General features: G+C 51.7%; 1 protein-coding gene across 1 annotated transcript in view; it reads right to left on the minus strand.

Annotated features, from left to right (window-relative positions):
* Positions 1-7,892, minus strand: part of GALNT9 (polypeptide N-acetylgalactosaminyltransferase 9) — a 665,915-nt gene extending 658,023 nt beyond the window's left edge. The window contains exon 1 of the mRNA XM_069215248.1: positions 6,841-7,892. Within this exon, the coding sequence (XP_069071349.1) occupies positions 6,841-7,096 (256 nt within the window). The 5' untranslated portion in view covers positions 7,097-7,892. The remainder of the gene's footprint in view (positions 1-6,840) is intronic.
* Between the last annotated feature and the right edge of the window lie 8,570 nt (positions 7,893-16,462).

Consider the following 16,462-nt stretch of genomic DNA (forward strand, 5'->3'; position numbering starts at 1 on the left):
CACACATGCCTATGGTCACCCGTGCATGTATCTCTCACCTCCACATCCTCAGTGTACCGCTCCCTCAGTGCCCCGTTCTTTGACACACACGCCTGTGGTCACCCGTGCATGTATCTCTCACCTCCATGTCCTCAGTGCACGTATCTCTCACCTCCACATCCTCAGTGTACTGCTCCCTCAGTGCACCGCTCTTTGACACACATGCCTATGGTCACCCGTGCATGGATCTCTCACCTCCACATCCCCAGCGCACCGCTCTTTGGCACACACGCCTCTGGTCACCCGTGCATGTATCTCTCACCTCCACATCCACAGCGCACCGCTCTTTGGCACACACGCCTCTAGTCACCCGTGCATGTATCTCTCACCTCCACATCCTCAGTGTACCGCTCCCTCAGTGCACCGCTCTTTGGCACACGCGCCTGTGGTCACCCGTGCATGTATCTCTCACCTCCACAACCCCAGTGCTTCCCTCTTTGGCACACACGCCTGTGGTCATCCGTGCATGTATCTCTCACCTCCACATCCTCAGTGCTCCGCTCTTTGGCACACGTGCCTGTGGTCACCCCTGCATGTATCTCTCACCTCCACATCCTCAGCGCACCGCTCTTCGGCACACACACCTGTGGTCACCCGTGCATATATGTCTCACCTCCACATCCTCAGTGCATTGCTCTTTGGCACACACGCCTGTGGTCATCCGTGCATGTATCTCTCATCTCCACATCCTCAGTGCACCGCTCTTTGGCACACACGCCTGTAGACACCTGTGCATGTATCTCTCATCTCCACATCCTCAGTGCACCGCTCTTTGGCACACACGCCTGTAGACACCCGTGCATGTATCTCTCACCTCCACATCCTCAGTGCACCGCTCTTTGGCACACACGCCTGTAGACACCCATGCATGTATCTCTCACCTCCACATCCTCAGTGCACCGCTCTTCGGCACACACGTCTGTGGTCACTCATGCATATATGTCTCACCTCCACATCCTCAGTGCACCTTTCTTCGGCACACGCTCCTCTGGTCACCTGTGTATGTATCTCTCACCTCCACATCCTCAGTGCACTGCTTTTTGGCACACACGCCTCTGGTCACCCCTGGATGTATCTCTCACCTCCACATCCTCAGTGCACCATATCTCTCACCTCTGCATCCTCAGTGCACCATATTTCTCACCTCCACATCCTCAGTGCACCATATCTCTCACCTCCACATCGTCAGCGCACCGCTCTTCGGCACACACGCCTGTGGTCACCCGTGCATGTATCTCTCACCTCCACATCCCCAGTGCTTTGCTCATTGGCACACACGCCTGTGGTCACCTGTGCATGTATCTCCCACCTCCACATCCCCTGTGCTTCGCTCTTTGGCACATGCGCCTGTGGTCACCCGTGTATGTATCTCTCACCTCCACATCCTCAGTGCACCGCTCTTTGGCACACACGCCTCTGGTCACCCCTGCATGTATCTCTCACCTCCACATCCTCAGTGCACGGCTTTTTGGCACACACGCCTCTGGTCACCCCTGCATATATCTCTCACCTCCACATCCTCAGTGCACCGCTCCCTCAGCGCACCGCTCTTTGGCACACACGCCTCAGGTCACCCGTGCAAGTATCTCTCACCTCCACGTACTCAGTGCACCGCTTTTTGGCACACACGCCTCTGGTCACCCCTGCATGTATCTCTCACCTCCACATCCTCAGTGCACCGCTCCCTTAGCGCACCGCTCTTTGGCACACACGCCTCAGGTCACCCGTGCATGTATCTCTCACCTCCACATCCTCAGTGCACAGCTCTTTGGCACATGCGTCTGTGGTCACCCATGCATGTATCTCTCACCTCCACAACCCCAGTGCTTCCCTCTTTGGCACACACGCCTGTGGTCATCCGTGCATGTATCTCTCACCTCCACATCCCCTGTGCTTCGCTCTTTGGCACATGCGCCTGTGGTCACCCGTGCATGTATCTCTCACCTCCAGATCCTCAGCGCATCGCTCTTTGGCACACATGCCTGTAGACAGCCGTGCATGTATCTCTCACCTCCAGATCCTCAGTGCACCGCTCTTTGGCACACACGCCTCTGCTCACCCCTGCATGTATCTCTCACCTCCACATCCTCAGTGCACAGCTCTTTGGCACATGCGTCTGTGGTCACCCATGCATATATCTCTCACCTCCACATCCTCAGTGCACCGCTCTTCGGCACACACGCCTGTGGTCACCCACACATATATGTCTCACCTCCACATCCTCAGTGCACGGCTCTTTGGCACACGTGCCTGTGGTCATCCGTGCATGTATCCCTCACCTCCACATCCTCAGCGCACCGGTCCTTGGCACACACGCCTGTAGACACCCGTGCATGTATCTCTAACCTCCACATCCTCAGTGCACCGCTCTTTGGCACACACACCTCTCCTCACCCCTGCATGTATCTCTCAACTCCACATCCTCAGTGCACGGCTCTTTGGCACACGCGTCTGTGGTCACCCATGCATTTATCTCTCACCTCCACATCCTCAGTGCAACGCTCTTCGGCACACACGCCTGTGGTCACCCATGCATATATGTCTCACCTCCTCATCCTCAGTGCACTGCTCTTTGGCACACGTGCCTGTGGTCATCCGTGCATGTATCCCTCACCTCCACATCCTCAGCACACCGGTCTTTGGCACACACGCCTCTGGTCACCCCTGCATGTATCTCTCACCTCCACATCCTCAGTGCACCATATCTCTCACCTCCGCATCCTCAGTGCACCATATCTCTCACCTCCACATCGTCAGCGCACCGCTCTTCGGCACACACGCCTGTGGTCACCCGTGCATGCATCTCTCACCTCTACATCCCCAGTGCTTCGCTCTTTGGCACACACGCCTGTGGTCACCCGTGCATGTATCTCTCACCTCCACATCCCCTGTGCTTCGCTCTTTGGCACACACGCCTGTGGTCACCCGTGCATGTATCTCTCACCTCCACATCCTCAGTGCACCGCTCTTTGGCACACACGCCTCTGGTCACCCCTGCATGTATCTCTCACCTCCACATCCTCAGTGCACTGCTTTTTGGCACACACGCCTCTGGTCACCCCTGCATGTATCTCTCACCTCCACATCCTCAGTGCACAGCTCCCTCAGCGCACTGCTCTTTGGCACACAGGCCTCAGGTCACCTGTGCATGTATCTCTCACCTCCACATCCTCAGTGCACAGCTCCCTCAGCGCACCGCTCTTTGGCACACAGGCCTCAGGTCACCCGTGCATGTATCTCTCACCTCCACATCCTCAGTGCACCATATCTCTCACCTCCACATCCTCAGTGCACCATATCTCTCACCTCCACATCCTCAGTGCACCACTCTTTGACACACACGCCTCTGCACATCCCCTTCCCCCCTTCCTGGCACCTTTCCCCCATGGCCTTTGCCCTTTGACCTTCCACTTCAGTTGAAAAGAAAAGAGATTGAATGAGTGTGATAAAAAGAAACCCCAGAGCGTGGTACTGAGTACGTATTGACCTAGGGTCAGCCGGTAACCTTGGGATTGCCCGATGGGCGCATGAGGGGATTCGGCTACAAGCTGCTGCCTCTGATAGACCGGGAGGGTCGGGGAGAAGTCAGTCCACCTCTGAATGTCCAATATATCAAATACCGAAATGCAGACAGAGCAACGCAAACTGAGCGTATTTAGTGACTGATCCTGGCAGTGAGCGCCTCCCATGTTTAATGAATGGCTTATTTCGTGACTGGCTCTAGCACCGAGTGCCCGTGACTGGCTCTGGCACTGATTGCCTCCCTGGTTTAATGAATGGCTTATTTGGTTACTGACTGAGGCACCGAGTGCTGGTGACTGGCTCTGGCACTGATTTCCTCCCCGGTTTAATGACGGGCTTCTGGAAACTAAAGGCTGAGCTCTGACGCTGGGACAGAAATGGATCACCTGTTCTCTGAAAATGAAGTTTTTTCCTGAGTTTTTCCAACACAGGTATTTATAAAGCCGAGGGCACTGAGAATTTCAACAGAGGGCTTTAACTGATGTTATTTGCCCACTTCCCCACGTAGGGTAGGAGCAGAGTTTCATCGACAGTGAGAGCTACTAACGGCCGCAGCAGGTGAAGAAACTGATATCAGCATGAATCCCTTCATCTCACCCAACACAGACAAGAGGTAGGACCACCATGCCTCTGTCTGCGTCATGTCCCTGCCACCAACCCGGTGACAGCGACTGTTCTTCTGAGCATCCTGATTGGCTGAGTCGTACACTGTGCTATTATCAAACATGTTCAATTTAACACACAGTTTCACTCTCGAAGCCTGGCATCCTAAGAATTTCAACAAGCTGCATTTCCAAACCTTCAGTTTTACCATTTATAGGCCCCACACCACAAAAGGATTGTCTTAGTGCTCACAAAAATTATTTGTATTATATTGCCAAACTCAATAGCTCTAATGTTACCAAAGTGAAGCACGGCGAGCGGATCCTTCAAACATTCAAACAGAGATAATGATATACTTGTTTTCTATAAAGCGGTTTATACTGCAGTTCTGTGTTACTGCTATCTCTCCACAGTAGGTGCTGAAACCACCGGGCCTACTTTGTGTCGCTAACTATGGATGCTTCACAGTCCTTGACTCCCTTGTGGAGTCTGAACAGATGAGAAGCGGGGAACGCAGCATCTTTACAACCAGAACTTTGAAACTGTGTATTCAATGTGTTTAATTATCTATATTAGATGGGAGCCTGCAATGCATTTATAAATGTCTTTCTCTTAATTCCTTACCACAAGCGAGCTGTAACGTCTCTAGTCAACTGTAGTAATGAAATGGCATAGTTACTCAACTGTAATAAATTATTACAGTTGAGTTGTGATGATGTCATAATGCCAGTAGTCAGAACCAGCAGCTAAGGTGAAAGGCAGGTCACACAGCATAATTACAGTTGTTGTTTAAATAATGATAACGAGAATTGGATTTTCCTTCTGTTTCTTTTTATTTTTTATTTAATGAACAATGATCTGTAGAAAGGAGATATGTATGGCAATGTGTTTCTTTTATGCACGTGATATGTAATTGCAGGAAACATAAAATGTCTATATCTTTCTACAGGTTTTGGGCCCCAGCATTTTTTTTATTCTGACCTACATTAAGCTGCATCTACTGTGCAACAAATTACTAAATGGTTTTTGGTATGTTTGTAATAAAAATTGTGCTTTTATTCTTCATGTCTGCAAAATTCCTCTTTCCTCTGAAAGAGCAAGACACAAATGATTTGAGCAGTTTGCAGGAATGGTTATCATGTGGCCCTGAATTAATATAAGGAATAAAGTACCCCCTGCTGCATATTAAAAGGATATTGCAAGTCAACTCGGAGTTCCATGACCTTACAAAGGAATTCTACCTTTGACCCCATTCCTCTTTATCATCCCTCGACTTGCAATGTCATTATAATGTATGGCAGAGAGTACTTTATCCCATATATTATATGGTGCACCAAACACATGCCACCTTCCCTCACAGAAGTTAAACACAATACGCAAAATGTTTTAAATGTTGTGTGTCATAGTCAACAAATTACATCACATGAAAATGACATCAATGACCTAAAGTCTTAGTCCATAAACCTTCCAGAACCAGCGCATTGCTGGCTGATTCAGCTCATGGTAGGCGCTATGTAAAAAGTAGGCTCTGATCAGATCTCGAAACCTCTCCTATTGAAGGAATACTACATCACAAAGAATTAACCCCTTCAAACCCTCTTCCTCTCCTATTAATTGCCAACTTTAAGCTTACGCCTTGTCATGTGTAGCACTCCGCTGCTTTTGACTAGGTTTGCACTGTAGAAATACCCTATAAGGACATACATACATCTTGTATTTGTAACCTTTCATGCTGCACACAAAAACGACTTGGTAAACAATACCACATGCAAAAAACTACACATGCAATGAAACTTGATTCCCGGCTTAAAGGAGATTTTGTACCGCTCTCTGAGCCCCTGGAGGGTGGCACGAAGTGTGCAATCTTTTCTTCTGCACCTTTCCAGTGCTGAGTTAGCTGGGTATAGAGTGGGCTGGGGAATGAGTTCTTGCAATAGATTAGACCCTCCTCTTTGCTCTGCAGTTGGCATGAACCAACAGAGAAGTGTGACAAGGAAGGTAGCCTTGTCTCTGTGCTCATTCAATCTTTGGCCTCTGCACTGCGTCTTTGAAAGCTAGGATGACAGTCATTACTTTTATATTCTACGTTCTTATATGGCACATTTGTGTCACGTCTGGATACTTCTGAGACCATTGGGCGCACAAGGTCATGGGGAGTTGTTTTTTTGAGGCTACACATGAGAACAAGTTGGGCTGGGAGGTGGTGAAGGTTGGTAGTTATCAGGTCCGGTCCCTTTAATAAATGCCCTCACTTTAACAAAGATGACAACTATTACAGAGTTTTGCCACTGTAGTGCCTTCATCTCCAATATCACCAGATGTGCCCGGACTTGAACTAGTGACCTCGAGGTTAAATGCTTAATTACCCTGTATTTTCAAGCCACTAGGCCATGGCGCCACATAGAGCACACACCAGCTTCAGCCCCATTCATATTTTAACCAAGTTCAGAGTGTCTGTGGGAGGCGGCCTCGTTGTGAACCGGCTGGCTGCAGAACCAGTAGTTCTAAAGGGAATGCCAGCGCCCCACTTGAAGGCCATGAGTGATCTTGGGCAACTTAATAAAACCTTAATTCCCTTATTAGCCAAAATTGGGAACACAGGATGATGAGCTCGCATCATTATTGAAGGCACTAGGAACTGGACATTCACATAGCTTGTAGGGTCAAGGCACTTACCGTTTAGCTGGTTGTAGACCACCTCCTCCAAGTGGTCCAGCCGCTGCAGGATGGACTCCCGGTCAATGATCGGGCCCACCTTGGCGTTCCGGCTGCGCACCCGGCGGTCCGAGCTCCTGACGATCTGCACCAGCTCCTGGGAGCGGTCCTGGATCCGGCAGTAGACCGAGAACAGGATGATCCCCACGAAGACCAGGATGTTCACCGTCAGCAAGGTCTTGATCTTCCGGGCCACCGCCATGGGTGCCGGGGGCATGGAGCATCCAGGAGCAGCCCGCTCCCAGGAGCATCGACACCAGCTCCCAGGACCTCGGGTGGGGTGGGGAAAGGCTGTCAATAGGATGCAGAGAGAGACTTCCAGGACCACAGGTGAAGGGTGAAGGCTTCCAGGACCACAGGTAAAGGGTGAAGGCGAAGAACTGGCAACAGGGGCGGGTGGTAGTCAGAGGATGCCAAGGGCTACTTGTGGAAACTCCAAGGGACAGGGTGGAGGGGGGGTTCACCAGGGGCTCTTGGAGCCCTGGCAATGGAGGCTTCTAGGCACCGAAGGTGGGTGATAAATGTCAGGGTCTGGCAGAAAGTGCAGGTGGCGTCCCTTGATCATGGATGGATGGTGGTGGTCATGGGCCAATAAGAGACCACGGGTTAAAGCGCCAGGTACTTTGGGGGAGGGGGGAGGTTGGACTGCCAGAACCTATCTCAGAAGGCGGTGGACTGAGACTGGCAGGAGCTACCGCTGGAAACTACGGCAAAACCAGAACGCGGCCACTGAACTTGGTCCAAGCCCTTCCCCCTTTCCTTAAAAGACGAACACTTTTTGAAAGGTTCGGGGTCCACGGTGGCGTTACGAGGTAAGGTATCTCAGAGGATCGATCGGCAGCTACAGAAATCTGTGTGTAACTTCCGTAATTAGATTCCAGAAATGGCTGACTCAACCTTTCATCCTACAGAGGTTCCCCTGAGATAGGATATGCAACCTGTCCCTAAAGCGGCAAGAAGCGGTTCATTTGTGAGTCGCCCTGACATCCAGAAAATAAACCCTTCAGGGAGCCAAGGGTGTTTGCAGTGGCGTGGACTGTTATTTGTTTTTTCTCGTACGGAGTAATTCGCTTCAGGAGCAGTGTCTTTTGGGAGATGTTTTCACAAAAGATTGCGCCAATCAATCAATGCACGAGTCAATCGTTGTATCCACAGGGAGGAAGAGATAGGGGTCAGGCGCCCCCGTAGGCGTATACTGGAGGCTTCATTCAAGGGTGCAAGAGGCCGGACTGTGGACACTTCTCGGCGCCTGCTCCGTGCAGGGCTTGCAAGGGGCAGGTTGAGGTGCGGGCACCCCCTTCTTAAATGTTCAGTGCCTGCTCCATGCAACGCTTCCAAGAGGTGGGGTGAGGTGGCCACTTCTTAAGTGTTCGGTGCCTGCTCCAGGCAGGGCTTCCAAGGGGTGGAGTGAGGTGCGGGCACCCCCTTCTTAAATGTTCAGTGCCTGCTCCATGCAACGCTTCTAAGAGGTGGGGTGAGGTGCGATGGGCACTTCTTAAGTGTTCGGTGCCTGCTCCATGCAGGGCTTCCAAGGGGTGGAGTGAGGTGCTGACTGTCTATTCCTAAATGGTCGCTGCCTGCTTCATGCAGGGCTGTCGAGGCCCGGTGATGGGCGTTCACTATCCAGAGCGTGTTCCACGCGGGCCTTTTAGGGGTGGGCTGTGGATTGCCCCTTCTTTGCAGTTGAAATGCCTGCTTAGCGCAGGCCACTAAGGGGGTAGATATTCCGTGAAGGTTGTCCCTCTTTGTCTGCAGGAACAGCTCAGTCACCACACCAGCTGATTTCTATTCTCTGTTCATAGAAAGGGAGCAGAGCGCGGGGACTGTGAAAGGGGCTTTTGTTCTCCGAACAAAGACGACTCGTGTCCTGCTTTCGTAAAAGGAGATGAGAAGCGAACACGGTGGCGGAGTTTGTCTCCGACTCCGTGCACGAACACAGTCCCTACGCCCCTTTCAGGGATGGGGGTTGGAGGGGGCGGAATAGGGTCTGCTCTCTTCTGCCCTGCAGTCGGGGAATGGCAATGAAAGAGACTTGAGTGTCCTCGCCGTGCCTGCAGCCCCTTCAGCACAAGCCCCCCTGGTTATTGACTTGAATGAGGAATGAGGTCGGTAAATCGACGATGGTGTGTTTGCTCTCAGGACATTAGTGGTCTGATGTTAGCAGGCTCGGAGACACTGACAAGTCAAAGGCATCAGCTTCTTTCATGATGATGGTGTGTGAGATGAAGATCCTTTTTCACGCAGAAGGCGCCTGGAGCTGGTTCTGTTTATCGGGGCGCTGTAAAGTGTCTTCGTTCTGCTGACCTTCCTCACCCTAACCACCTGTCTAAATCAATGTAAAGTCCTTGAGTGTGGGAGAAGGGGGCGGCAGTGTTGAAGAAATCATTATTCCAGCGATCGTCACTTTAAATAGCGATGTCGACAGATCGTCCCTTTCATCCGGGTGAGACGCCCAGTGGCTCCAGGAAAAAGTTGTGTAATCCTCGACTTCTCAAGCGGGCAGTTGTTGTTCCAGGCTTCTAGTTTTCTTCAGCAATTGTGATAGGAGACGGTAGCTGTGCCTCTCACAGAGTGGAGCCAGGAGCTGTCCCTTCAGCACCAAAACGCCCTGTGCCTCTCGCAGAGTGGAGCCAGGAGCTGTCCCTTCAGCACCAAAACGCCCTGTGCCTTTCACAGAGTGGAGCCAGGAGCTGTCCATTCAGCACCAAAACGCCCTGTGCCTCTCACAGAGTGGCCCCAGGAGCTGTCCCTTCAGCACCACAACGCCCTGTGCCTCTCGCAGAGTGGAGCCAGGAGCTGTCCTTTCAGCACCACAACGCCCTGTGCCTCTCGCAGAGTGGAGATAGGAGCTGTCCCTTCAGCACCAAAACGCCCTGTGCCTCTCGCAGAGTGGAGCCAGGAGCTGTCCCTTCAGCACCACAACGCACTGTGCCTCTCACAGACTGGAGCCAGGAGCTGTCCCTTCAGCACCACAACGCCCTCTGCCTCTCACAGACTGGAGCCAGGAGCTGTCCCTTCAGCACCACAACGCCCTGTGCCTCTCGCAGAGTGGAGCCAGGAGCTGTCCTTTCAGCACCACAACGCACTGTGCCTCTCTCAAAGTGGAGCCAGGAGCTGTCCCTTCAGCACCACAACGCCCTGTGCCTCTCACAGACTGGAGCCAGGAGCTGTCCCTTCAGCACCACAACGCCCTGTGCCTCTCGCAGACTGGAGCCAGGAGCTGTCCCTTCAGCACCACAACGCCCTGTGCCTCTCTGAGTGGAGTCAGGAGCTGTCCCTTCAGCACCACAAAGCTTTATGACTCCGTCTGATCAGCGCTTGGAGCTCTCGCTTCAGTCCTAGACGCTCAGCGATTTTTTAAATATTTCCACCACTTGGAGCTACCCCTTTCCACACCACTGCGCGCAGCCCCCCTCTGTGGACGGCGCTAGGGGCTGTCTCTTCAGCACCACTGCGCCCGTGATGCTCTCTCTCTGGGCGGCGGTGGACAATGCCTCTTTGAGCACTACACTGCGCCCCTTGGTGCTCTCCCTGTCTACCCTGGAGCGCATTAGGGGGGGTGGGGAGGGGGCAAAGAAGGGTGGCTGTCTCTTCAGCCCCAGATCTGTGATGTCTTACTTGGGTGTTACCCCGTGGGTGTCGCCCTAAGCAGTACACCTTCTAGTGTCCTAGTTGGCAGACACAAACCTAGAGGGAGGGGCCGGGGAGAATGGGAAGGGCTGGGGGAGGGGACTATAGACGAGCAGGGCTAGTTACAGCACCGGGCGGCTCCTGGCACGAGTACCCTGTCCTTGCAGTCTCAGAAAAGGGACTCGGTAATTCAGCATTCTTGCAGTCACGGAAGAGAGACGGGTTAGTTCAGCATGGGCAATTAATTATTCCTTGCAGAAACGTCTCCCAGTGCCCGGTTCTTGGAGGTAGATCTGACTCAAGGGTCCTTCTTAGTACCTGGGCCTTGCCATTCCGGGAGACTCCTCATTTCAGCAGAACATGTTCCAGTATCTGATTTATTCAGCCTCGATCTGTCTTTCAGGCCCCACCAGTTCGGGGGCATGCAGGGACTAAGGAAAGTCGTCCCTTTACGAACCCGTGTCCACGGGTACTCTTGTTAGGTATGCTGGAAGACTCTTCGACTCCTCCTTTCAGCAGCACATGGTCGAACACATGGGCAGACACATGCACGTAGAACGTCTCCTGTAGCATCCCGTGTCGGACAGATGCTTTTGTTGAAGGTTCTTTGAGACTCCTCCTTTCAACAGCATTTGTGCCAGGACCTGATCAGTGTTTCTGCTTTCTCTGTTTTAGGTCGCTCTATTTCGGAGGTTTTCAGAGGGGTGGTGAGCTGTCCCTTAGCACCAGGAGTGCAGCGTAGCTCCCAGCCAAAGAGGACGAGCCGGCTCTTACAGAACCACCTGCCACAGTTCCTAAAACTAGAAGGTTCAGGAAAGGGGGCTCGACTGTGTCCTTACAAGGGGGATCCGCGGACCCGCCCTCCCCGCAGCACCCCTCTCACTGTAATGAACGCTGCTCTCTTCCAGCAGATCCTGGTTTTGTTTAGAAAGTGGTCGGACAGAGGTAGATGTCCCTTTCAGATACACCTATGCCAGTCTCTGATAATTGCAAGGGTAAATGAATGAGGGGTGCCTCGAGGGGAAGGGGGTTTGCAGGGCTGCTCCACTCGGCGATTCCAGTAGTCTCACAGTAGCTGAACCTTTTAACATCTCACTGCACAGTGAGACCTTTGACCTAGGTGACGTCAGCTGCTGTCTCTTCAGCACCACACTCGCCAGAGTCTTCAATGGGTGGTGCTGGCAACAGTCTCGTCAATACCACATTGTCTCACGAGGCTCTTTTGGCAGCTTTCTCATCAGCAATACATGGTTCGGCGAGGCTCTTGCCTGAGGATGGTGTTGCCAGCTGTCTCGTCAGCACCACATTGTTTAATGCGTCTCTTTAGAGCTCTCTTTTCTCTGAGTGAGGCTGACAGCTTTCTCTTCAGCACCACTGTCTTTATTGAGACTCACTGTGGACGATCCTGGAAGCTCTCTCTTAAACCTCCCAGTGTCTCCTCGCGTTCTTTCTTTAGGCGATGCTGGGAGCTGTCTCTTCAGGACAACGTTCTTTAATGAGGCTCTCTTTTAAACCCGGAAGTGTCTCCTGAGGTTCTTTCTGTGGGTGATGCTGGCAGCTGTCTCTTAGAGCCTACAGTTTCTCCTCACGTTCTCTCTTTGGGTGATACTGGCAGCTGTCTCTTCAGGACCACAGTCTTTAACGAGACTCTCTCTTAAACCCTACAGTGTCTCCTGGTGTTATTTCTGTGGGTGCTGATGGCAGCTGTCTGTAGGGAACCACCTTCTCCAGTGAGGCTCTTCCTGTGGGTGGTGCGGGCGCTTCTCTTCAGCACCACATGTCTGATCCTTGCAGCCTCCTAGGGGAGATGGACTCCCTGCGAGCACCAGGTCACATGAGTGCGGGGGGCGGAGGTCTCCTCGCCACTCGTCCTTCCCTCTCCACCCCGTCTCCTTCCCAAGGGTGCGGGACCGGACTCTACTCCGAGGCTGTCTCTCACCACAGTCAGCAGCTTTCCCCAGTCCTCCAGCCGTCGGTCCAGGGCTGCCCCGTGCGCCCTCCTTGTTAGGGGGCTTCGGATGTACCACGGCCAGGGGGCGGCAGCAGGCTCGTTCCACAGGCTCCGTTCTGTGCCAGGCTGGATCTGGTGGGGGTGGTTTAGGCTGCAGATACCCGGGATGTGTCTCTCGTTTCCCTATGCCGAGGGAGCCTGCTCCGTGCGCACCGGCCGTGTGTGGATGTTGTTTCTGCCAGCGACGAAACGCCCAACGCAGAGCGGAGTGACGTGCGCACGACCACTCCCCTAGTCAGATGAGCGTCCCCGCGATAACCCTAGGGGCTGGGTCCAGCGCTAGGGACTGGGCGCCGCGATAACCCTAGGGGCCGGGTCCTGCGAGACCCCTAGGGGCCAGGGACTGAGCGCCGCGATAACCCGGGTCTTGCGAGACCCCTAGGGGCTGGGTCCAGCGTTAGGGACTGGGCGCAGCGATAACCCTAGGGACGCCGGTTCTGCGAGACCCCTAGGGGCTGGTTCCAGCGCTAGGGACAGGGCGCCGCGATAACCCATGGGGCTGGGTCCTGCAAGAGACGTAGGAGCCTTGTCCTGCTATAAGGACTGGACTCTGCCATACGCTTACGACCTAAGCCCTGCTAGAGCCCTAGGAGCTTGGCTCTTCCATAGGGACTGGACCCTTCGAGAACCCCAGAGGCTGGGCCCTCAGAGAACCCTAGGGGTCTTGTCCTGCGAGAACCATAGGAGCCTGGCCTTGCCGTAAGGACTGGGCTCTGCGATACCCCTACGGTCTGGGCCCTGCTAGAGCCCTAGGGCTAGGTCCTCCCATAGAAGCTGGGCCCATTCAAGAAGCCTAGAGGTTGGGCCATCCGATAACCCTAGGAGCCTGGTCCTGCAAGAACCGTAGGAGCCGGGCCCTGCTAGAATCCTAGGGGCTGGGTCCTCCCATAGGGACTCGGCCATGTGAGAACCCTAGGGACTGGGCCCTGCGCTAGCATCTGGGTCCTGCGACGCCCCTAGGGGCCGGGCCCTTCATCTCGGGTCCTGCCTGGACCTGGGCTCTGCATTAACGCTTCTGACCAGAATACATTACAGACCAGTACTCTTCATTACCACTAGAGATGAGGACCATGTATTAATATTAAATACCCGGATTTCTTACAGACCAGTACCCTGCAGTAACGTTACAGACTACAGCCGTGTGCACTGCTAACTTTACAGACCAGGATCATTCTTCAACACCACAGAACAGTACCCCAAATAAACTCTACACACCAGAACCGTTCCTTGGTCCTATAGCTTGGACCTTGCACTCATCACACAAACTGTATCTTTCATGAACTCTACAGGGTGGGTTCCGGTATTAACCCCATTGCCCTGTATTTACATTAACCCTGAATCCTGTATAGATCTTTCTTCTTGGACGCTGTACCACACCTTCTGTCTCTATCCTGTAACATGCCTTCTGCCTGGATCTTTCTACAGACCCTAAATCTCTATTAACCCTGCAGCCTGCATCCTTCTACAGCTTGGAATCCTGCATTAACCCTACATACTGGATCCCCCATTAACTAACTGCTCATCATGGGTGCAGCATTAACACTACAGTCAAGAGCTTCCATTAATGATACTGCCTTGATCCTACATTAAGTAACCCTACAGTCTTGAGTCTACATTAACAGTAGAGTTATTCCCGCTCCCTGGAGCTTGGACTTACCAACCTTACAGTTGGGATCCTGCATTAATCCTACACCATATATTATTCATTAACTAATACTAGAGCCTGGATCCTGCATTAAGTAACCCCTCCGCTGGATCCTGAATTAAATAAGCGTACTGTCTGGATCCTATGGTTTTAATCCTGCATTAATGAATTCAGCGGCTTGATCCTGAATTAACTAAGCGTATGGTCAGGAATGGATCCTGCATTAACCCTAAAGTTTGGATCATGTTGAAGGCTGATTCTTGTAATGCTATATCGGAATGGCAGTCTGTTCAGGAGAATATGGAGTTTGGTTTCTGAGTACTCTGGTGGTGTCCCTTATTGATACTTCTACTGGTGAACTCGGAACCTGGGAACCATGCAGGAGCTTTGCAGGGGTTGAAGCAGCCTTTGGTAGCCGCAATTGGCAGCGCCATTTGTGGAGTGCGAGACAAGAGTGGTAGAGGAAGCGGTCTGTAGAGCATAGATGCGACTTGCTATACTCTAGTTTCCTCTCTGGCGCCCCTCACCATTACTTCTCTGAAACCAATAATGAAGCGCATTACCTGTGAAACTGTTCAATCGCACACAACTGGTAAATCACCAAAAGCACTCAAATTGAGGAACCTGACTCCCGCAATGTGAAGACACAACCAAGGCTTTGAAAGGCAAGATCATCCAGGGGTCTCCTCCTCAAGAGACTCCAGTGCATTTCAGGAGAAGTCAAATCTAACTGCAACTCCTTTCACGCCAGTTTTAAGTAGGGTGGATGGTCGACACGACAGGAGTCAGTGATACCACAGGTACGACAGGCATCACAGATCATAGAATCTCTATCAACATTTCCTACCCTGGAGTTGATCAATTCTACTTTTAACGAGCCCATAAGACCTTCCACTGTAAATCTAGCTATCTCTACTCTTTCAGATTTACTCTCCGCTGCTGACCATTCTAAAAAGAAGCCCTCATATCCCCTGTTTTCAATGAGTAATGTCAAGGGGATCGAAAAAGAGAAGAGCATAGCAATGCCCAATGAGGTGTCAAACAATCAGTCTGTCATGAAATTAGTAACAACTGATCCATCTGTTAGAGGCCAGATCTGCCCTGCCTCAGACTTGGCGCCCGGCAGTGAAACCAATTATATCCAGTCTGTGTCTAGTGCTTCACCTATTGTCAACTTTTTGAGGTCTCCAGGAGTTCCACACAAAATTCCAACTCCAATGCCAGAAACCTAGGAATCATCCTAGGCGACAAGTTTGACGTAGCAGCCCATGTAAGCTCATGTGACCGCCTGTTTCCCCATCCTGGGGATTCTGTGATAAATCTCCAAGTGGCTACCAGAGTATGCCAGGAAAACAGTCACACAGGCCCTGCTAACAAGCAGATTTAACAATGGCAATGCACTCTACGTAGGGATACAGAAGAAACTCCTGAAAGGGCAACAGACCATACAAAATACCACAAGACTCATTGTCAATCCACCTCACCTCACTCACATCACCCTACAACTCAGGGAACGTTTCTAGCCCCCCCAAATACACACATTCATTTCAAACCCCTTACACACACACTTACAAAACACTACACAACATAGGCCCCGCCTACCTCAACACCGCACACACTTCCACCAACCTTCAAGTCACTTCCACTCAGCCGGACTCTCACTAATACATGTGCCACACCTACACATACATTCAGAGCAGGAGGTAATACATTCTACTACATTTAACCTGTAGCACTGAATGACCTCCCACAGCACATCAGAGCCTGTTCATTGCGTCTTCAGTTCCACAAGAAGCTAAAGACCTGACTTTTCAAATAATTTCTCATTGGGGTAACACAGCGTACTCACCTGCAAAACACTTGGATACCTTACAATTGATTAGTGCACAATACAAATAGGCATAACAAAATGTTACAGTACATAACCTAACATGGTGTTTAAGTAGTCAATATGTTGGCTGTAATATTTTTGTAGCATGATATTTATGCCAATGATATTCTAAAGTTAATGCCGCTCAAGACTGTGGGATTACTGGAGGAACCCAGTGTTGTAACACTGGACCCTCTGCAATAAGGTTGATATGGGGTCCTTGGCTAGAGGGATATTACAAGATCCTGTGCACTAGAATTAATGCAGGCTCCTGGCTGTAGCAAAATCCAAAAGATAAAAAGATAGATGCAGACAGTATGCTTCATACAGAATCCAGACTGTAGGGATAGTGAAGAATGCACAATGCATGGTTAATACAGATTGTGGAAGTACTCAAGCCATATAGTTAGTTTATGCAGATTCCTGA

Source organism: Pleurodeles waltl, chromosome 11 (genome assembly GCF_031143425.1).
Source record: "Pleurodeles waltl isolate 20211129_DDA chromosome 11, aPleWal1.hap1.20221129, whole genome shotgun sequence".
Classification (NCBI taxonomy): domain Eukaryota; kingdom Metazoa; phylum Chordata; class Amphibia; order Caudata; family Salamandridae; genus Pleurodeles; species Pleurodeles waltl.